The 22792-nt window shown below is 45.1% G+C and overlaps 1 protein-coding gene across 1 annotated transcript; it reads left to right on the forward strand.

Annotated features, from left to right (window-relative positions):
* Positions 1–4145: 4145 nt before the first annotated feature.
* Positions 4146–17791, forward strand: LOC144509532 (C-reactive protein-like). The gene is made up of 5 exons (XM_078238436.1): positions 4146–4209; positions 5291–5922; positions 14706–14886; positions 17462–17542; positions 17661–17791. Exons 1-5 carry the CDS (start codon positions 4146–4148, stop codon positions 17789–17791), a joined length of 1089 nt encoding a protein of 362 aa, XP_078094562.1.
* The last annotated feature ends 5001 nt before the right edge of the window (positions 17792–22792 follow it).

Below are 22792 nucleotides of genomic sequence, written 5' to 3' on the forward strand. Positions count from 1 at the left end.
GTTGTCAGGGAAAAAATTGGACCTCTCAGGGACAAAAGTGGGGAATTATGCTTGGAGCCCAAAGAAGTAGGGGAGATCCTAAATGAATACTTTGCGTCGGTATTCACAAAGGAGAGGGATGTGTTGACTGGGAGTGTCTCGGAGGGGAGTGTTGAACGGTTGGAGAAAATCTCCATTACAAGGGAGGAAGTGTTAGGTTTGTTAGAGAATATAAAAACTGACAAATCCCCAGGGCCTGATGGAATCTATCCAAGGCTGCTCAGGGAGATGAGAGATGAAATCGCTGGGCCTCTGACGCAAATCTTTGTCTCGTCACTGGACGCAGGTGAGGTCCCAGAGGATTGGAGGATAGCTAATGTGGTCCCGATATTTAAGAAGGGTAGGAAGGATAACCCGGGTAATTATAGGCCGGTGAGCTTGACGTCCGTGGTGGGGAAGTTGTTGGAGAAGATTCTTAGAGAAAGGATGTATGCGCATTTAGAAAGGAATAAACTCATTAACAATAGTCAGCATGGTTTTGTGAGAGGGAGGTCATGCCTCACTAACCTGATGGAGTTTTTTGAAGAAGTGACCAGAATGGTTGACGAGGGAAGGGCCGTGGATGTCGTCTATATGGACTTTAGTAAAGCGTTTGACAAAGTCCCTCATGGTAGGCTGGTGAAAAAGATTAGATCTCATGGGATAAAGGGGGAGGTGGCTAGATGGGTGGAGAACTGGCTTGGTCACAGAAGACAGAGGGTGGTAGTGGAAGGGTCTTTTTCCGGCTGGAGGCCTGTGACTAGTGGTGTTCCGCAGAGCTCTGTATTGGGACCTCTGCTGTTTGTGATTTATATAAACGATCTGGAAGAAGGTGTAACTGGGGTGATCAGTAAGTTTGCAGATGACACAAAATTGGCAGGACTTGCAGATAGTGAGGAGCATTGTCAGAAGCTACAGAAGGATATAGATAGGCTGGAAATTTGGGCAAAGAAATGGCAGATGGAGTTCAATCCTGATAAATGCGAAGTGATGCATTTTGGTAGAAATAATGTAGGGAGGAGCTATACAATAAATGGCAGAACCATAAAGGGTGTAGATACGCAGAGGGACCTGGGTGTGCAAGTCCACAGATCCTTGAAGGTGACGTCACGGGTGGAGAAGGTGGTGAAGAAGGCACATGGCATGCTTGCCTTTATAGGACGGGGCATAGAGTATAAAAGTTGGGGTCTGATGTTGCAGATGTATAGAACGTTGGTTCGGCCGCATTTGGAATACTGCGTCCAGTTCTGGTCGCCACACTACCAGAAGGACGTGGAGGCTTTGGAGAGAGTACAGAGGAGGTTTACCAGGATGTTGCCTGGTATGGAGGGGCTTAGTTATGAGGAGAGATTGGGTAAACTGGGGTTGTTCTCCCTGGAAAGACGGAGGATGAGGGGAGACTTAATAGAGGTGTATAAAATTATGAAAGGCAGAGATAGGGTGAACGGTGGGAAGCTTTTCCCCAGGTCGGTGGTGACGTTCACGAGGGGTCATAGGTTCAAGGTGAAGGGGGGAGGTTTAACACAGATATCAGAAGGACACATTTTACACAGAGGGTGGAGGGGGCCTGGAATGCGCTGCCAGGCAAGGTGGTGGAGGCGGACACACTGGGAACGTTTAAGACTTATCTAGAAAGCCATATGAACGGAGTGGGAATGGAGGGATACAAAAGAATGGTCTAGTTGGACCAGGGAGCGGCACGGGCTTAGAGGGCCGAAGGGCTTGTTCCTGTGCTGTATTGTTCTTTGTTCTTTGTTCTTTGTATGCTGGTTGAGGGACTTGATGCTCTTGCCACCTGCAGTGTTCAACATGGAAGAGAACTGATTCATCAGCTGTGGCGGGGCAGAAGCTGGTGATCCGCAGGAAGTTTCTGTGCCCATGTTTAACTGATATGGTTGCGGGTGAAATTAACAAACACCTCAGACTCTGGTGCAGTTTTCTGGATCGTTTATTCAAGCAACAGAGGGTGTTACTCCCTTAGTCAATCCAATCTACATCAGTCCTCTCCCCTTTGAGTTGCTACATTGTACGTTATATAAGGGCCCCTTGTCCTTTAGTGACTGGGGATGTTGTTCTTGATTGCACAGACTCACAATGTGTTTCAGATCAACTGTCTTTATTTCTGTGTTTCTTAGCATTTCAGTGCCTGACACTTAGTTATCACTAATCACTGACCTGGTTATCATTAATCGCTGACCTGGTTATTGCTAATCGTTGATCTGGTTATCACTAATTTCTGATCTAGTTATTTGTAATCGCTGGGTTCACACTTGCTTCAAACTAGTCTTTTTTTTATTCATTCATGGGGCATGGGCATCGCTGGCTGGCCAGAATTTATTGATGTGGAGATGCCAGCGTTGGACTGGGGTAAACACAGTAAGAAGTTTAACAACACCAGGTTAAAGACTAACAGGTTTATTTGGTAGCAAAAGCCACACAAGCTTTCGGAGCCTTAAGCTCCTTCTTCAGGTGAGTGGGAATTCTGTTCACAAACAGGGCATATAAAGACACAGACTCAATTTACAGAATAATGGTTGGAATGCGAATACTTACAGCTAATCAAGTCTTAAAGTTACAAACAATGTGAGTGGAGGGAGCATTAAGACAGGTTAAAGAGATGTGTATTGTCTCCAGACAGGACAGCCAGTGAGACTCTGCAGGTCCAGGCAAGCTGTGGGGATTATTGGGTTCATGTCACACTATCTGTAATCCCCACAGCTTGCCTGGACCTGCAGAGCCTTTATACAGACTCTTTATACAGTTGGCCTGTAGATCTTGTCAGTCAACTCAGGTTTTCCTGAAGATATCATTATTCAGCTGATCCAGTTATCACTGCAGACCTGGTTAACGCTGCTCAGTTGGTTACTACAGCCGACCTGGGTTAACACTGCTGACATCACTACTGCTGCTGACTTAGTTACAACTAACTAATGGCTGCCTCTGCTGTAGTCCCTCCACACATGTCTCTGACACAATATTAGGCAAAATAAAGTGTAAAGCCAAAGGTCAAACTCTGGTGATTGTTCTCTGTGACTTTGACTGCTTGAGTCAATTAAAGTTAATCACTGTCCCCTTCTCCAGTCACAGGATTGTTCAGTTATCACTTTATTGCTTCCATTATTTTCCACCAGTCACCCATCTTCTCCTCATGTCCACAAGTTGCCCCAATTCACCTTCAGGCAAGTGCCAACGTTTACATGCCACATTGGTGCAGACATGTCCTGGAGTAGCAGGATTTGGCTTTGACAGTGTGGAAGATCGGGTGTGGGATTCCATTTGGGCTTTCATCTGCATCCCAGGAGTGGGATGAAAATCTGTTTCACACCAATCTCTAGCCGGAATTCTGACCCGTCTTGGAGGTCAGGATTGGACCATCCCACCATCAATTTTCATAGAATGCAAAGAATTCCAACAATGTGGAAAGAGGCCATTTGGTCCATTGAGTCTGCATCAACTCTCCGAAAGAGCATCTTAGCCAGGCCGACCCCCTCCGCCCTATCCCCATAACCACGGACATTTACCACAGCTAATCCACCTAACCCGCACATCTTTGGACTGTGGGAGAAAACTGGAGCACCCGGACGAAACAGACACAAGGAGAACGTGCAAACTTGACACAGACAGTGACCCAAGGCCGGAATCGAACCCGGGTCCCTGGCGCTGTGAGGCAGCAGTGCCCTGTGCTCTAGATGTGGAGAAATAACTCCAATCATTACAGGAACAATCGGGTGGGGAGAGTGAATCTTATCACCTTTCTGGACAGGTGGATTAAGATGGGTCGAATGGACACCCTCATCCTCATGGTCTTATGATCTGTGTAAAAATGTGGTGATGTCAGATAGTGTTTGGATAGACAGCAGTGTTTGCTCCGCCTCCTTATGTCCTTCAATCCAATGGGCTGAGTGAGCTGAGCAGAGTATAAAGTGGAGCAGGTTGTGAACACAGGTTATTGCATTCAGCTCAGGACAAGACTGGCTTACTGAGGAATTGCAGTGAGTACCGGGAGGGGCTATTTGTGCGTGGGGAAGATACCTCAAACTGGGCACTGGTTGTAATTTTCAATGGATCTATAACAGTGCCAAATGAAATGAATTTACTTTGTTCATTTTTTACAGCTTGGACACAGGATGAAAACCTTCATTCTCTTTGCGCTTGTGATGTGTGTTTACCAGCCAGTGTCTGCAGGTTACGGTATGTCTGTAATAGTACTGTAATACACAGGTTACAGAGTGCAAACAGCATTCAGAATATACTGTAGTGTCATGGCACTGAGCCCCACAGAGGGCAGCAAGATCCCACATTCCAGTCCTGGTCTGTGCTGATCCAGCACAGTATCTGAGGTAAGGAACGTGATAATGACCAAATTGAATGATATGTCGATAAGATTGAGGTGTCAAGATTAGCCTCAGTATCCGGGTTAGGGAATGGGAGTCAGTCAGCTCCATTCTCCCAGCCAACGTTCAGAGATTTCTGAGAAAATATTTAAGTTTTAACAAATGAAGGGTAGGAATTGTACTGCTTCTGTGATGGCACGGTGGCACGGTCGTTGGCACTGCTGCCTCACAGCGTCAGGGACCCACGTTCGATTCCAGCCTCGGGTCACTGTCTGTGTGGAGTTTGCACATTCTCCCCATGTCTGTGTGGGTTTCCTCCAGGTGCTCCAGTTTCCTCCCACAGTCAAAAGATGTACAGGTTAGGTGGCCTGACCATGCTAAATTGTCCCTTAGTGTCCAAAGATGAGCTGGTTAGGTGGATCAGCCATGGTAAAATGCATGGGGTTACAGAGGTAGGACCTGGATAAGATGCTCTCTCAGAGGGGTGGTGCAGATTCGATGGGCTGAATGGTGTTCATCTACACTGTAGCGATTCTATGTATCAAGGAACCCTAGCAAAACTGGAGTGCATGGGAATCAGGGCAAATCTCTCTGCTGTTTGGAGTCATACCTGGCACAAAGGAAGATGGTTGTGGTTGTTGGAGGTTAATCACTGCTGGAGTTCCCCAGGATAGAGTCCTCGGCATAACTATCAGTGAAACAGATGGTGGGGTTATTATTACTGTGTGTGCACACTGATTGGCTCGCACATTTCTCAAATCACAATGTCGAGACTTCAGAAGAACTTTCCTGGCTGCGAATTGGTGAAGTTGTGAAGGGCACTCCCGCAATACAAGACTTTCTTTCCTTCAATGATAAATCTCCTTTCTATCTCTTTCTCATGACCATCGCCATTTCAAACATCTCTTAACAAAATCTAAACTCTTGATATTTTACAGGTTTTGCAGGGAAGTCGCTGATATTTTCAACAAAAACGGGCAACAGCTACGTCAGACTGTACCCGAGCAGGTGGCCCCCTCTGTCAGCCTTTACTCTCTGCCTGAAAGCTGCTTCTGAAGCATCCCACAGTTACAGCTTGTTCTCCTACGCGACGTCAAATCATCACAACGAACTGTTGATCTGGTCCAGAAATGAAGAAGAACTTTCCCTGCACCTCGGCGGTGCGGTAGTTAGATTCTCCCTCCCAAAAATGAATGCGCTGCTGAGACACATCTGTGTGACCTGGGAATCTGAAAAGGGACTGATAACATTCTGGGTGAATGGGGAACGAACTGTACAGAAAGCTGGTAAAAAGGGGGGAATTGTGCTTGGTGGAGGTGCAATTATCCTGGGTCAGGAACAGGACAGCGTTGGGGGAGGGTTTGATCACCGTCAGAGTTTTGTTGGAGAGATAACAGATGTTAATATGTGGGACCATGTTTTACCTGCCTGTAAGATAAAGGCTGCAAGTCAGGGTTATTACAGTGCTGAGGGGAACATCATCGACTGGGCAAAAATACAGTTCACTATGAAAGGAAGGGTGAACATTGAAAATAATAATGACTGCTCAAGTCATATTTCCCCTCAAATAGTGGGTTAAAGGATGAGAAGGAACACACTGAAGGGCAGAAACAGCCACCAAATTGCATTAATAGATTATTGCCTTACATTGAAATCTTTTCTTTCAAAATCAGATCAGCGCGCTGGTGGGTTACTGTAACTAAAAATAGAAAATATAAAGGAAACTTATCTAATTCGAATAGAAGTGTCATTCCTGGGGAGTGATGGTGATTCCCCCACCCCTGTCCTCCGACCACGAAGCATGCTGGTGGACACTACCTGCGCCCTCTCCAAACCACCTAGCCATGAACGTCACTTAGAAATCATAGAAACCCTACAGTGCAGAAAGAGGCCATTCGGCCCATCGAGTCTGCACCGACCACAATCCCACCCAGGCCCTATCCTCATATCCCCACATATTTACCCGCTAATCCCTCTAACCTACGCATCCCGGGACACTAAGGGGCAATTTAGCATGGCCAATTAACCTAACCCGCACATCTTTGGACTGTGGGAGGAAACCGGAGCACCCGGAGGAAACCCACGCAGACACAGGAAGAATGTGCAAACTCCACACAGACAGTGACCCAAGCCGGGAATCGAACCCAGGTCCCTGGAGCTGTGAAGCAGCAGTGCTAACCACTGTGCTACCGTGCCGCCATGGTAGAGGGTCGGGTTGTCAGGTCAGCTGCCCCACTTGTCCACTCGCTGCCTGGACCTGTTCATGGTCAACTTGGCACGGCCCAGGAGCATTCAAATGTGTGAGAGGATGGAGGGCGGTGGGGAGTCAGATTGTGAGAAGTTCACTTCAATCGAAGCTGATTCTGTTCTGGAATACGATTGATTTAATTTGTGATTTATTACTGTTTCTCTCTCTCGCTCTCTGTTTCTCTCTCTCTGGGGGTGATTTTAACATTTTCATTCCAAGTGCTGGGTGGACTTGAAACTGGAAGAGTTTTCGATCCGACTTTAAGGCCCGTTTTTAGTCCCCCCCCCCCTGCAAAATTATGAATGCATCAGATTCACGCTGCAGAAGCCCGTGGGCCCGAGAGCCTGCAGAGGGAGTTAGTGCGCGTGTGCAGGCCTCTGATGCTGTACATGCCCATTAGCAGTAGCAGGAGTCTGACAAAGAGAGAGCTGTCAGGCCCCTGCCACTGCAGGCTGCCAAAAGCAGCTCCCCGTGCTACAATTGCGGGGGTCCACGGCCCAAGATGCAGACCCCACCGACTGCACCCCCCCTGCCGCCCATTCCGCTCGCGGACCCGCCACCCTCCCCCCACCGATCGCGGACCCACCACCCTCCCCCCACCGATCGCGGACCCACCACCCGCCCCCATCAATCGTGGACCCGCCACCCTCCCCCACCGATCGCTTTAGAGTGGCAGCGGGCCCCCTCTCCCCATTAGCCCCTCCCCCATTAGTCACTTCCCCCACTGCCCCCGCCCCCATTGGCCCCGTCCACAATAGTCTCGCCCCTGGCACTGCCCGGTGGGCATGAGCCAAGTGCCCATTGGACATTGCTCAGGTGCCAGGGTGGCACTGCCCAAGTTTCACTGACGAGGCCAAGTCAACTACTCTCTATTCATGGGAACCATGCCTATTCCTCGCCGACGAGAACCTTTCCCGGCGAGGTCATAAAAGGGGGCCGAGCCCAGACGATTGAGCGCCAGGCTCCTTAAGCAGATGCAAATATTCATTTCAATAAATTTAAATATATTAACCTGCCTCTCGCCCATTTCCGGTGAGAAGTTGGCCATGCCGGAAATCCGGCGCTCATAAAATGGCGGCAGTCGCGAAAACCGCGCTGATCGCGCTCAGCGCTTTACGCTCCACTTTACTACCATGTCGTGCCTGAAAACGGGCACAACGCAATGGTAAAATCACCCTCAGTTTTTCTTTCTCTCTGTTTTTCTCTCTCTCTCTCTGTCTCTCAGTTTCTCTTTCTCTCTGTTTCTCTCTCTCTCTCTCTGTCTCTCTCTCAGTTTCTCTTTCTCTCTGTTTTTCTCTCTCTCTCTCTCTGTCTCTCTCTCAGTTTCTCTTTCGCTCTATTTTTCTCTCTCTCTCTCTGTCTCTCTCTCAGTTTCTCTCTCTCTGATTGCTGATATTACATGATGATTTGTAACGCTGACACACTGTGATTTGCCTGGAAGGAGACTGTAATCAAACTGTAACGTTGCTGCTTTATCAGTTTAATAAACGAGCATCAAAAAGGAAAGCTTACTGTGTGTGTCTAATCTTAGTTAAACCCCAGGACACTCCAGCTCTCCCATATCAATTGAAATAAGTGCTCTGCCCAGTGAGACACTGAAATTTTCACACACAGCGGGAGATTCTCACCTTCCATCCCCAGCCTGGTCAGAAGCTGCTGATCAAACTCCAGCGCTGGTGGCTTCATTCCCAAAATCAGACGGGGTTTCTGCTGATGACCCATGTTTCAGTGATGGTGAATGTGTGCTGAACATGGAGAAGGATTGAAGGAGTTCCCATGGTTAAACATCCTGCTCTGTCCAGGCTCACACTGGCCGGTAGCTGGCAGCTCTGAGGAGGACATGGGTCTCCACAGGGTTACTTTTCTCAATCATTAACCTCTGGAACATCCCATGGAGTTTGGGAGTGAGAAAGAAGTTGCATTTATATAGCGCCTTGCACATTAGGATGCGCCAAGGCATTTCACACCCAAAATCCTTTTGCAGTGTCGCCACTGTTTTAATATTGGAAACGTGGCAGCTAATCTGTGCACAGCAAGATCCCACAAACATGGATGTAACGATGACTCAATAACCTGTTTCAGTGGTGTTGATTGAGAAATAAATATTAATCGGAACATTGGGGAGAATATTCCTGTTGTTCTTTGAATCAATGCCGTGGGAAATTTTCCATCCATTTGGGGCCCTGTTTGTAAAGGAAGGGCTCTATGTGTGAATATATGTCAATTCTAACATGTGAAAGTGAGCCACACTCTGAGCCTGAATTGTTATGCACTCATTAGACACAAGAACATGGAGTTATAGCACATGGGGTTTGATGCAAACAAAAATGCAGGTTTATTGATAATCTGTTAACTCTACACAAGTGTGATCTGGACTGAGACAAAGCCCACAAAGCAGCCAATGACATCATAAACTACACGTGATCATGCAACAACACAACAACAACCCCAAATATACAACATCCATCCCCCTTTACTTCTAAACTCCCATAATAACAAATAACCATTGCATTTTCACAGAGTCATGAAGACAGACACACAACAGCAGGCAGTGAATCATTACACAGTAATAACACTGCTAATAGGAAAGACAACCTGGGGGGCATCTATTCCACACTGCTTACCTGCATACTTCAGGGATTTGGTTGTTCTTGACTTGAGAGGTACTCTCTGGTTCCTCAGAGGATGGTTCTACTTTCATAGAATCCCCAATATGCAGAGGGAGGCCATTTGGCCCATCAAGACCGCACTGACTCTCTGAGTACCTTACTCAGCTTCACCACCCCGCCCTACACCGTAACCTATTTAACATGGCTGATCCATCTAACCTACACATCTTGGGAAACTAACCTCACCACATCTTGGAGTATGAGAGGAAACCGGAGCACCCAGACACGGGGAGAATGTGCAAACACAGACAGTGACCCGAGGCAGGAATTGAACCCGGGTCCCTGGCGCTGTGAGGCACCAGTGCTAACCACTGTGCTACCGTGCTCTGGAAGGCATAACAGTGTCTTTACAGAAGGAAGATTGGTAGCAGTAAGAGATTCTTGGCAATCTTGATTTCTGCCGATTGATCAGAAGTTGCAGTTACTGCATCTGATAGTATGGAAGGTGGTAGTTCTGGCACACATGGTACTGGTACACTGATGCTTGTAACTAACAAATGATCCTCATGTCATCCCCACAATAGTGCATCTTATGTTTTTACTCTGCAGGGGATTGGGCCAGTTTCTGCGAATACAGTTGTCGGAACCTACTTTTTGCTGATGGTATGGGTGTGAACCACAACATGTTCTCCCTGTTGAAACAAGCATCTTTTAGAAATACCCTCTCTCCTCAAGATTTGAGACGACTGATTGTCTTCTACTGTCTCGGATGTCTCCTGTGGTAAGAGTAGATCAAAGGTATTCCAGATCTTCCTTTTGTGATGACTTCAGTCAGGTAAATGAGGTTGGGCTGCTAGAGTATGAACTCCCTGATTGAATCCTCTACAGGCTCTGTGGCTTAGTTGCTTAAAGTGCCTGTTTAGTAAATAGGCGATCCTGCGTTCCAATCCCAACAGACATTACTACTTTTCCAGTGACAAAACGATGTCCCTGATTGAGTCCTAATTGATGGCCCAATCAGGGAGCCTCATGTTCCCTATTTAAAGCAGGTGTGTCAGTCTCTCTGTCTGCTGAAGCAGGGCGCACACAGGAAGCACTCTGTTGTGTAGTATGTCTTGTAAATAAAGGAACTTTTGGTGACAAAACCTTCACTTCCGTGGATTTATTACACTCTCCAGCAGTAGCAAAGCTGGGGAACTCAGTGACTGTGTGTGTGGCGTTGTGATATGTTGCCAAGAAACTGTTTAGATGGTGATTTAATGAACCTTGGTCCTTAGAGGCTTTCAGTGAATGGTTCAAGGGCTGGATAAATCTTTCAGCTGATCCATTTGTTGATGGGTGGTAAGGTGTTGACCTTTTGTGTTGGATACCACTCATCTTCAGATAATCTTCAAACTCTTTTAAGCTGTGAAATGTGGTCCATTATCTTTCACAATTTATTCTGTTTTCCCAAATCTGGAATCAATCCCATCGAGCTTTTCGATAGTTTGTTCAGAAGTTGTTAACTTCATTCGCACAACTTTCGGCATTTGGAATGTGCATCAATGGCAACCGTGAATATGTGTTCCTCGTATGGACCAGCAAAGTCAATATGTAGATGTTGCCATGGCATTTTAGGCCATTCCCACAGATGTTATTGGGTCAATGGTGGTGCATTCCTTACCTGCTCACATAATTGGCACGATCCTGCTTATTCCTTGATCTGGGCATCTAGTCTAGGCCACCAGACGCAACTCCTCACAAGTTCTTTCAATTTGAACTATACCTCGATGTCCTTCATGTAATTATTTCAATACTCTTTGTCACAAGTTTGGAGGAATTATTACCCTTACCCCCACAACAAGCATCTGCCCTGTACTGCCAACTGGTGCTTTCACGAAACATTTGGTTTTAGTTTGGGATGCGTTCCCACTATCCCCCCTTTTAACACCATTTCCAGTACCTTCCCCAAAACAGAATCATTTCTGGTCTGTTGTTGGTTTTGAGCAGCAGTCACTGGAACGTGTTCTGTCTGCAAAAAAAAAAGAAAATATTGTCATCGCTGAGTGGTAATTGACAAGTAGTCAAGGCAATGGTGACAATGCATCAGCATTGGTGTGGCTCTCTGACTGACAGTATTTGATTTCATAGAAATGTGCTGATAATATTAACGACTGTCGTTGAAGTCTGCTTACAAAGAACAATGGAATGAGGCCCAAAACAAATTGTTAAGGGACAGTGGTACCTCAGCAATGTGAAGTGATGACCATAGGGGTGTTGGGGAAATTTCTGCACTGCAAAGATAATGCTCGATGCCTCTTTCTCCAATTGGGCATAATTTGATTCTGCACTTGTCAAGGTGTGTGATGCGAAAGCTATTGGTCCTTCTCCCCCTGGTGGTAATGTGTGTGACATCACCTCTCCAACTCCATACGGCAAGGCATAACAACCAAGTTTTAGTGGTAACTTTGGGTTGAAATGTACCAACAATTCTGACTTCATCAGGGTCTCTTTAATTGATTGAAATGCTTTTTTGCAATCTGGTGTTCATTTCCATGCTTGTCTTGTACACAGCAAATTATGCAATGTCTTCAATAGGGCTGCTAGATTCAAAACAAATTTACCATAATAATTAATTAATCCTCGCACTGATCTTAACTGTGATACATTTGTTGGTCATCGAGTCTCATAATAACCTCCATCTTCTGAGGTGCTTCCTGTAAATCTTTGCTATCGATCATATGACCTAAATATTGTATTGATGTTTGAAAGAAGTCACATTTATCTTTCCTGACACAGAGACCATGCGCCTGAAGATGTTTCAATGTGGCTTCTAGGTTACATCAGTGTTCCTGTTCATTGGTATCAGTGATCAGTATGGTGTCAAAGTGACATTGTGAAGTTGTACGAACTAAGTAAGGGCATGATAGGAAAATTGGTCAATTATTTGTTACAATATAAAGAACGGCTAACCAAAGCTATTTCAAAATGCCAGACCCCAGTAAGAGTTAATAAGGCTGTATGAATAAATAAAACAAGTTAAGGTCAGGGAGGAAGGAGTTACCGACCTTCTTCTGTTCCATCAAAGGACAAGATAAGGTTATGAATAATGGGACAACGAGTTCTGGGAGGTCAGCAAGTTAAAACCTCATTAATGATATTGCTTATGATTCTATGACTAATCGAATTCCTGAATATGCTCTGGTCACGAAAACTGATAATGATTATGTATAAATACTGAACTGTTTCTCTGTGTAATTGCGGACTTGAGGAGGAATTAGCAAGTTGTACCAACTGCTCTCTGAACTCAAGTTTTCAGCCCAAACTGCATGCAGTCTTTCGTAAATAAAGACTAAGTTATTTAGTCAGAATGAATTTTGTTGAATCTTTCTATCACAGTCAAGAAGCAGGAAAGTTTCCACTCCAACATTTGGCGCTGCGAAGCAGGAACCAATATCCTGAGTGAATTCCATGGGGGACTGAAGAAGTGATCGAGCCACCACCCGGAGGGAAGAGACGGACGCCGGCACAAGGTATGATTCACCTTGGTCTCTCTCTCTCTCTCTCGGATCGGTGCTACGACCCCTCGTCCCTCACGGAGAACACTAACAGGCGACAGTATTCGGATCTAAATTAGACTGTGAGCAGATTGTTTAGGGTCAGGGACCCGATTGTGTCTTGCCTCAGGTCAGGGACCCCTTGATCTCGTGTAGCATCCGGATCAAGGTTACACAGGCTTAGTTTGGGTCAGGGTCCCTGTGATTTGAATATTTTGGGTCAGGGACCCTGTGATTTGAATATTTTGGGTCAGAGACCCTGTGATTTGACTTGGGACCAGGAATTCCTTTTTTTTCTCACATTTTTGCCAGGGGCACAGTATACTGACGTTATGGCACAGAGTTTGGACAAAACAGGGGGAAATTCTCCTTTGCTTTTTATGTGTTCTGAGTCCCCCGCTCAGGAATCTAATTTACGTCGCTTATCTGCCGCACTAAATAGTAAATTAGGTAACGATATTTGGCCACTAGGCGGCACATGGAACTTGGCAAGTTGCGCTGCAGCAGAAAAAGCTATTTGGGAAAAAAATGCAGGTTGCAAATGGAAAACTTTAATTTCAAAAGGGAAAAAAGAGTCGACTAGGCGCCACGAACAATCATTATTCATGAGTAGGAGGGATAAACACCCGTAAAAAAGGGATTGATGAATGTGTGGACGGGAAACCAAAGCATTGGGAAACTTTAAAATTGGAATGTGAACTTTGGGGTACGAAATCATCGGATGATAGGCAGGTTGGGCTAGCCCATCAGGTTAAACAACAGGAGGATCCTCCCAGTTGCTCTGGCATGCCGCTGTTTCCCTGTTCAGGCGATACGGAGGAAGAGGAGGAGTTAAAAATCTCCTCGATGCTGTTCAGCTTCCTCGTCAATTGGCGATTATTAAATGTGCTGCACACACGAAGGGGGACACTCCTGTGCAATTAGGCAATGCCCGTGCTGATTCAGCTACTAAGGCGGCAGCTGTATCGGCCTCTGTGATTGTTCCCACTGGGGGTAATCAGGTTCTAAATCGGGTACCTGCATTGGGGATGAAGGGAATGCCAGGGATAACTGAGGTTCAACAATTACAGAGGGACGCCTCTGATTCTGAGCGCACGCTATGGAAGTCAATGGGGTGTTCGCACTCCTTGACACGGGACCTCTGGCTTACCCCAGTTGGTCAAGTTTGTATCCCGGATTCTTTATTACCGGTACTTATTGACTATTTGCATTCTTGTGCCCATCTCGGCAAGGAGGGAATGGTACAGCTACCTCTAAAGACTTGGTGGCACCCAGATTTGAATACAGCAGCGCAAACGCGGCTGGATCGATGCCTCATTTGCATGAGAAATAATAAGGGTAAAGGCATTAAATGCCTTCCCGGAACCACTCCCTCGCCAGATGGTCCTTTTGCCTGTTTACAGCTTGATTTTATTGAATTACAAAAAGTAAATATTGTCTAGTAATAATTGATGTGTTTAGTAAGTGGATTGAAGCCTTCCCCACCACGAATTGTACTGCACATACGGTGGTGAAGTTATTATTGACAGAAGTTATTCCCTGTTTCGGGGTACCCAAAATGGTGAGCTCAGACAATGGACCACATTTTGTGGCTCGGATCAATACTGAATTGTGCGAAGCGCTCGTAATTAAACAACAACTGCACTGCGCGTATCACCCGCAGGCAGCAGGAATTGTGGAAAGAGCCAACGGGACTTTAAAAGAAAAATTATCTAAATTGACTGAAGAAACAGGGTTAAATTGGCTGAAGGTATTGCCCTTGGCACTGTTTCACATGCGGGTGACTCCACATCCGCGGACCGGACTGTCAGCTGCAGAGATAGTCTACGGTCGGCCAATGAGGACTCCCTGGGATGCCCATGAAAAACCCTTGGAGGGAGTAGACCTCCATGTGATGGGGGAACAGATGCAGAATTATTTGAAGCAATTAACACTTTCTCTGAAGTTTTTCCACTCACAGCTGAAACAGGCTCATCTCCCAGTGACAGCAGGGACAGCCACCCCTCAATATCCAGTGATCGAATCCGGAGACTACGTATTGGTGAAGAACTGGGACAGAAATAAGCTGGGACACCGCTGGAGTGGACCCTTCCAAGTATTGCTGACTACACCGACTTCCGTCAAGCTTGAAGGACGTTCAAGTTGGATTCATTTGTCCGACTGCAAAAATGTTGTCTCCAATCAAGATACAGACACAGGATGAAGATCACCATTATATTTTTTGGACTTTCTGGACTATTTGGCCTTAATGGCCACTCGGTAGTGAAAAAACGCACTACCCGGGGACTGCATGCCAATACCTATTTATATATGTCATATATTTATGCTGAAAAATTGAATGTGAGCCAATGTTGGGTTTGCATCCACATCCCTGTCCATTCTAGGGAAGGAATACCTCTCCAATCCCTCCCATTCCCTATAGAAGAGATAGTTGAATGGGTCTACGTCAAAACCGAACAGGGTGGCGGGGTGATATGAGAGACTGGAAATCGGCTGGCTATGAAATGACTCGGTTTTCGGCTTGGTACCAGCCTGCTTATAATCATGCCTTGCTTCCACCCTCCCTTACCGTCCCCTCGAATGATGTGCGAGGTTCCCTATGTTTTAGTAAAGCAGGGAAAGGAAAGTTGATGGGACAAAGTAGATGCAACCTTACAGCTGAGTGGCAAGGACCAGTAGCAAACCTATCCAACCAGGGTATGTTTATTCTTGATTTGTCCGGGGTATGGAGTATAACCTCTAACAGTTCGTGGGCACATACTTCCCCAATACCCTGGATGACATTGGCTGATGATTTTACAGCCTATAATGGAACATATTTTATATGTGGTACTCAAGCATAATCGTGGCTTCCTACCAATTGGATAGGATCCTGTTATCTAGGATATGTCGTACCCTACATGCACCACCTACCCTCCCTTCAGCATCACCCCTCGCGAACCAAAAGGACCATTAGCAGAACCGAACGGTTCTTTACGATGGCCTTTCCACTATATGGAAGGGGCAGGGCAGCCAACGAACTGATTCTTATGGCCTTAGCATTGGAACAACTGGCAAACGTAACAGCAGCAGAAGCCAGGGCAACTGGACAGGCACTGGTTGAGGTCTCGGCTGAGCTGGTGGCTGTCCGGACCTTGGCATTACAAAATCGACTGGCTTTGGATTATCTGTTAGCCTCGCAGGGAGGAACATGTGCCATTGTAGGTCAGGAATGCTGTACTTATATCCCAGATGCCTCTGAAAATATCACCAACCTGGCCGACCATATTAAGAGACAGGCTGATCAAATTCAAGAGATTGGCCGTGAATTTCATGATTATAACCCACTGGGTTGGTTAGGATGGGTGGATCACGAATTATTTGATTGGATCTTTAAGGCCTTCATGCTACTACTACTACTGCTACTGGAGATAGGATTGCTTGGTTGCTTGTGTAAATGCATCGTTAATCGGGTCATGGATATACCTATTCAATTAGTTGTCATGATATGACAAAAGGAGGGAATGTGAAGTTGTACGAACTAAGTAAGGGCATGATGGGAAAATTGGTCAACTATTTGTTACAATATAAAGAACGGCTGACCAAAGCTATTTCAAAGTGCTAGACCCCTGTAAGAGTTAATAAGGCTGTATGAGTAAATAAAACAAGTTAAGGTCAGGGAGGAAGGAGTCACCGACCTTCTTCTGTTCCATCAAAGGACAAGATAAGGGTATGAATAATGGGACGAGTTCTGGGAGGTCAGCAAGTTAAAACCTGATTAATGATATTGCTCACGATTCTATTACTAATCGAATTCCTGAATATGCTCTGGTCACGAAAACTGATAATGATTATGTATAAATACTGAACTGTTTCTCTGTGTAATTGCGGACTTGACGAGGAATTAGCAAGTTGTACCAACTACTCTCTGAACTCAGGTTTTCAGCCAAAACTGCATGCAGTCTTTCGTAAATAAAGACTAAGTTATTTAGTCGGAATGAATTTTGTTGAGTCTTTCTATCACAGTCAAGAAGCAGGAAAGTTTCCACTTCAATAGCATCGTGCCTCCTGTAGACCACTTAAGATCTGGTCCATGGACATTTGAAATAAAATGGTTGCTGACATCCTAAAAAGTAATCTCTTATAGTGGAATAGACGTTTATGTGTTATAATGGCCTATGGGCAGCAGATATTCTATGAATCCTCATGCTTACTCCAAGCTGAGAAGCCTCCTTAGAAGCAAGGTCCATCGAAATGACTATCTCTAAGCCTATTCTCAGACTGGATATGTTTCATGACTAGGTTAGGCCAGACGTCAGAGTAGATTAAAAGCTTTACTGCCAATGGTGCTAAGGAAAGCAGGGACTATGATATTATCGCAAATCATGTGAGCGAAGATATAGTAATGAAACCTTTCTGCACACGACTTCCAAACCTCGGATTTTTCCTCAAATGGGCCAATGGTACCAATCTGTCCCACCATTTTACAGTGATACTGGGATCTGCTCATAACCTTCAAGAGATTCCCTTAATGTATAATAATGGTCCTGTTTTTATTGTAATATAAGCCAGTTGCAGTAGCCTGTCTTGGATATAATGCTTTGCAAGAAATCTCTCAGTCTCACTCTACCCCCGTGCTTTAATCTAACTGCACACATGGTGAGCTCTGCAGCCTGAACTCCTCAGAGTATTGGTTTTAATTTTAGGCATGACCTATCTTTTTTTGATGCCCAACAGCCTTACTGGTCCGATGCCAGGTGCATTTGGCTGACCTGATATCGATTTTGCTTCATGTCGAAATCTCAAAACCTTCTGTTGGTAAGTGCAACTTCGACTAATCATTAGGATGTATGGCCTCCATACCTGGTTATCACATTGACACTGAAATTTAAATATTTCATTATTCAGTTCTGTTGCAGGCTGAATGTCTATTTAGCTAAACAGCAACGTCCCATTAATGAAATGTTGCTATTGCATAGTAACAGTGTGAAACGGCTAGCTTCACCTGTTGCTCAGATTTTTCAGATACCTTACCCGCAGGGTGAACTGGACACTTTACAGGATTGAAACTGACAGCATTAGGCCTGTTCATGAGTTTCTACAATGTCCAACAAGAAGTGACCAAATCAGTGTAGCCTTTATTCTCCAGATTTTGATGCTGGAGGATAATGGCATTTGGCATCAAAGTTGAATGGTGAGCATCTATTTATGAGGTTGTCGATAAGGCCAATCTTATAGCACATGGAACCGTGTTAACCTCAATTTGTTTATTGACCAGTGAAGGTGGACTGTGGAAGGTTGTCCTGGAGAACCCATTGGCCATTTCTCAGCTAGCATGTCAATGAAAGGGAGCTCATTTGACTGCTCCATTGGTGAATTTGAGTAGTGGATGATGTCCATTAAGGTGTGTCAGGAAGTTCTTACATGCTACTGCAGATTCGCAATCATCTACAAATCAGAAATATGCAAGGCTTTGAATTAGGGGTCATTCTATTCTAATGGAAACTGATGATGAAGTCGGCAAGAACTGGACCTCGAGGGGATCACGTGGCAACGTTATCTGTCTGGGCAAATAAGATGTTGTTAAAACTGAACTCAGCATGGGTTTCATGGAGAGATGATGATGGCATTGAGAAGGATAAGAGGATTCTTGAGGTGGAGAAGAAGCTAAAGGATCAGAAAATTGAATGTGTAAAAGAGAAACATACACAGGGTATACAGCCTCAGCCACAGCCAATCAAAGATAGAGGGCAAGATTCTCCAGCCTCCCAGCAGCATGTTTCCCGCCAGCGGGAGGTGGTGCGTTGTTTGCTAGTGGCAGGATTCTCTGTTCCCGCCGCTGTCAATGGGAATTCCCATTGATGTCACTCCATACTGGCGGGAAACCCATGGGCAGGGTTTGCACTGGCAGCTGGACTGGAGAATCCTGTTGGCATGAACAGCTGGATAATTCCGGCCAGAGTATGGAAAAAGTAATAAAGGCAATTGTTAAAGGGAGTGAGTAGAAAAGGCAACATAAGATTCATTTTTATTGTTTGACTTATTGATGGGATGTGAGCATCTCTGGCTGGCATAGCATTTATTGCCCATCCTCCATTACCTTTGAACTGAGTGGGACATTTAAGAGTTAACCACATTGCTGTGGATCTGGAGACACATGTCGGCCAATGTTGGTAGTTTCAAAATCGTTAGCTTCAGTGTGACTGTCATTTTATAGTTTGAATTAATACGTTATTAAACATTTTGTTCCAAATTGACAAAAGCCATTAAAAAAACTAATTTGTAAACCAGCCAGATTAGTTAAGTATACCACCTTCACTGTGAGGGTACTAAAGAATAAATCATTCATTAATAGGTCTGTTAGGAAGGCTGGTAGTGTAATCAGGCACAAAATGTTCCTAACTTTTATAACTATAAGCATATTATATAATTAACACTTAAATTCTTAACACGCCATGAGAATTGTAAGATGCTCATTTCCTAACAGGCATAAAAAGATCATAGCATCATAGAATCATACAGCGCAGAAGTGGCCCTTTGGCCCATCGAGTCTGTACCAACACATTATAGACACCTGCGCTGGAATTATACCACCCCGCCTGCTACGGGGTTCAAAGTGGGCGAGGGGTGGACAATAGGAAAGTCCGTTGACCTCGGGCAGGATTCTCTGGTCTCAGGTCAGAGCGAGACCGTAAAATCCCAGCCTTGAGCTCCCACCTAATCCCATCTGCCAGCACTTGACCCATAGCCCTGAATGTTATGATGTGCCAAGTGCTCATCCAGGTACTTTTAACAGATGTGAGGGTACAGCACCTGAAGGATATGAGGTGACCCGCCTCCACCACCCTCCCGGGCAGCGATATGAACTTGTTAGTTACTTGTTTAGCCTTCAGTGAAGGAATGAAATCAATATTTTTGGTGGCTTAAGAAAATCACTGGGAAGACAGACATGGTGAAACAGGATAAGCCAGTGGGTTTGTTAAAGTGGCAAAGGAAACCATGACTGAAACTAAGGAGGTACCAAAGAATATACAGCCTGTTCAAAGGTTGGTTAATAAGCAAGTGCCAGATTTCTTTGAGGAATTTACTTCCGTGGGTAAAGTTTACTCATGTATACCAGGAGGAGTAGGTAAAGAAGTTAAGGTCTTGAGGGATACAGGATCAAGTCAATTTTTAATATTGAGATGAAGAGATATGTAGTTTGGAAGTATTGCCAGAAAGGGTGGTAATGTGCAGAGTTAATGGTGAAAAGATTAAAGTTCCATTATGTAAGGTAAGGTTGGAGAGTCCAGTGAAAAGTGGGGAAGTGATGGTAGGAGTGATAAAGAAATTATGTTTCCAGGGATACAATTTATCCTGGTTAACGATATTGCTGATCACAGGTAGGACTGAGACCTACTGTGGTTGAAAGGCCACTGGAAAATCAAACAACTGAGGTGTTACATGAAGCATATCCTGGGAAGGTTCCCGACTATGTTGTAACAAGATCACAAAGTCACAGATAGAGACAGGAGGAACAGAAATCAAAGAGTAAAGATAAGGAGACTGAGGTTCAGTTATCAGAAACAATCTTTGACCAGATGATTAATAAAGAACAAGAACAGGTGGAGGATGAAGCAGATACCTTTAGTTCACAATTAGAGCAGAAGGATGCAGAGATAAAGCAGCTGTATCAGAAAGTATACATAGAAAAAGAATCTGAGTGTATACCAGAGGGTTATTACATTAAAAATTGTGCCTTAAAGATGATTTGGGACCTTTACATATTCAGGGAGTTGAAAAATGGGCAGAAGTTCATCAAGTTGTATTACCGGTGGGTTATAGAAAGCAGGTGTTGCTGTAGAAGTTCATTTAGGAGTAGGAAGAACTCAAGCAAAAATGATGTAGTAGAATTTTTTTGAACATGTCAGGTGATAGAAAAACCTCAAATGTTAATCAAACCAGCACCCTTAATACCCATTCCGGTATTTGAGAAACATTTTATTAGGGTCCTTACTATCAGTATTTTTTGACCATAATGAATGCATCTACTCGATTTCCAGAAGCCATTCCATTGCATAATATTATAGCCAAAAGGATTGTAAAGGAGTTAGGTAAATTTTTTACCAGATGCTGACTTCCCACAGAAATCCAACCAGATCAAGGATCCAATTTTACGGTGAAGGTATTCAGGGAAGTTATGGATAGTGTAGAAGGAAAGAAATTTAAATCAACTGTGTACCATCCTGAATCACAGGGAGCATTAGAAAGGTGCATCAAACTTTAAGACCATGTTGACGGCTTATAGTCAGGATTATCCAGAGGATTGGGATAAAGGAATTCCATTTGTACTTTTTGCAATTAGGGTGCACCCAATGAATCAAATAAATTCAGTCCTTTTGAATTGATTTTTAGTCATGAGGTAAGAGGAGACCACAAGATACTATAAAGGATTGTGAATGTAGCCCAGTCCATCACGCAAACCAACCTCCCATCCATTGATTCTGTCTACACTTCCCACTGCCTCAGAAAAGCAGCCAGCATAATCAAGGACCCCATGCACCCTGGACATTCTCTCTTCCACCTTCTTCCGTCGGGAAAAAGATACAAAAGTCTGAGGTCATGTAACAACCAACTCAAGAACAGCTTCTTCCCTGCTGCCACCAGATTTTTGAATGGATCTACCTTATGTTAAGCTGATTTTTCTCTTCATCCTATCTGTAACTGCAACATTATATTCTGCACCCTTTCCTTTCCTTCTCTATGAATGGTATGCTTTGTCTGTATATCGCGCAAGAAACAATACTTTTCACTGGATCCCAATACATGTGACAATAATTAATCAAATCCAAAGTTAATCCCCATCGTCACCTTTGCAGCCCCTGGCAGTGTGGCTCTCACAGTTGAGCTACAGCAGATGGTGTATTTTAGGGAAGATGTCCTTCGTGAAGTTCTAGCATTGCATATATCTTTCCTCTGCCCTCTACCACCATCACCATATCCACACACCCACAACTGACCCCCACCCTCCCCCACCCCACCATCACCCAGAGCCACTGCCCCCTCCACCCTCCCCCAACCCACCATCACCTTATCCACACACCCACCGCCCCCCCACCCTCCCCCACACCACCATCACCTGATCCACACACCCACCGCCCCCCACCCTCCCCCACCCCACCGTCATCCAGAGCCTCCCACTGCCCCATTCTCTGAGAAGGAAGGAGAGGGTCAAGGGGCAATGTTGCAAAGTTCCTGGATGGGATCTCAGCTGCTGTCGGGAATGCTCTGCTCCCTGAGACAGTTAAACACAGCAGATTGGTGGTGTTGATGCAACTGTTGTGATTGGCAAATGCAGTGTAGCAATTAAAGAATTAATTCGAATGTTTATATTTGCGAGTTTCTGAGCATAACACACTGCCAACAAATATAAACACATGTAAACATTCATCGGAAAATAGAGAAAGAGAAAGGGAGGCCAACCAAGGATTATTCTTTCTGCTAATGACTCCAGATGTTCTGAATGAGCATCTTAACATCCTGACAACATTTAGAATGATTCACACTAAACACGAATTGAAATCTCCAATGCCTCATGTCTCTTCTGATTGACTTTGCTGTCAGTGCAGACAATGAGGTCTGTCAGCACACCCCCACCCCCACCCCGCCGTCCCAGCTGTGGGGGGTGATTACAGCTGTTTCCAGTGGTTGTCCAGAGATGATTGGTTTCCTCCAAGAGGTCCCAGGGGTCCCACAGGTTTGCTGTTGATCTCATCATTTCATTCATCGCCATGTGTCATTGGTTAGTGAAGACTCCGTTACATGGAAAGTTCCAGAATATCAAGCCTGCGTGATATCAGGCTGCAAACAGCTGGGTCTCACCCCCAACTTCTCAGATCGTTTGACTGGAGTGTTTTTTATTAACCTGCAGATGTGTTCAGCAAAATCCTCCCATTCTTATATCCAACTGCATAAGGATCTGAACTACTCAGAATGACACTGAATTTACAGCACAGAAACAGGCCATTCGGCCCATCTGGTGTTTATACTCGACACAAGCCTCATCCCAATTTAATTACTTCTTGGTAA

The sequence above is a fragment of the Mustelus asterias genome, chromosome 21 (genome assembly GCF_964213995.1).
Source record: "Mustelus asterias chromosome 21, sMusAst1.hap1.1, whole genome shotgun sequence".
Taxonomy (NCBI): Eukaryota; Metazoa; Chordata; class Chondrichthyes; order Carcharhiniformes; family Triakidae; genus Mustelus; species Mustelus asterias.

Bases quoted from the DNA above. Each gene is read 5' to 3' on its own strand.
- LOC144509532 (XM_078238436.1), top strand. From the start codon at position 4,146: ATGAAAACCTTCATTCTCTTTGCGCTTGTGATGTGTGTTTACCAGCCA. The intron at 4,210-5,290 runs GTATGTCTGTAA...GATATTTTACAG, and splicing joins GCCAGTGTCTGCAGGTTACG to GTTTTGCAGGGAAGTCGCTG. The intron at 14,887-17,461 runs GTTGGATTCATT...GATGCCCAACAG, and splicing joins CAAGCTTGAAGGACGTTCAA to CCTTACTGGTCCGATGCCAG.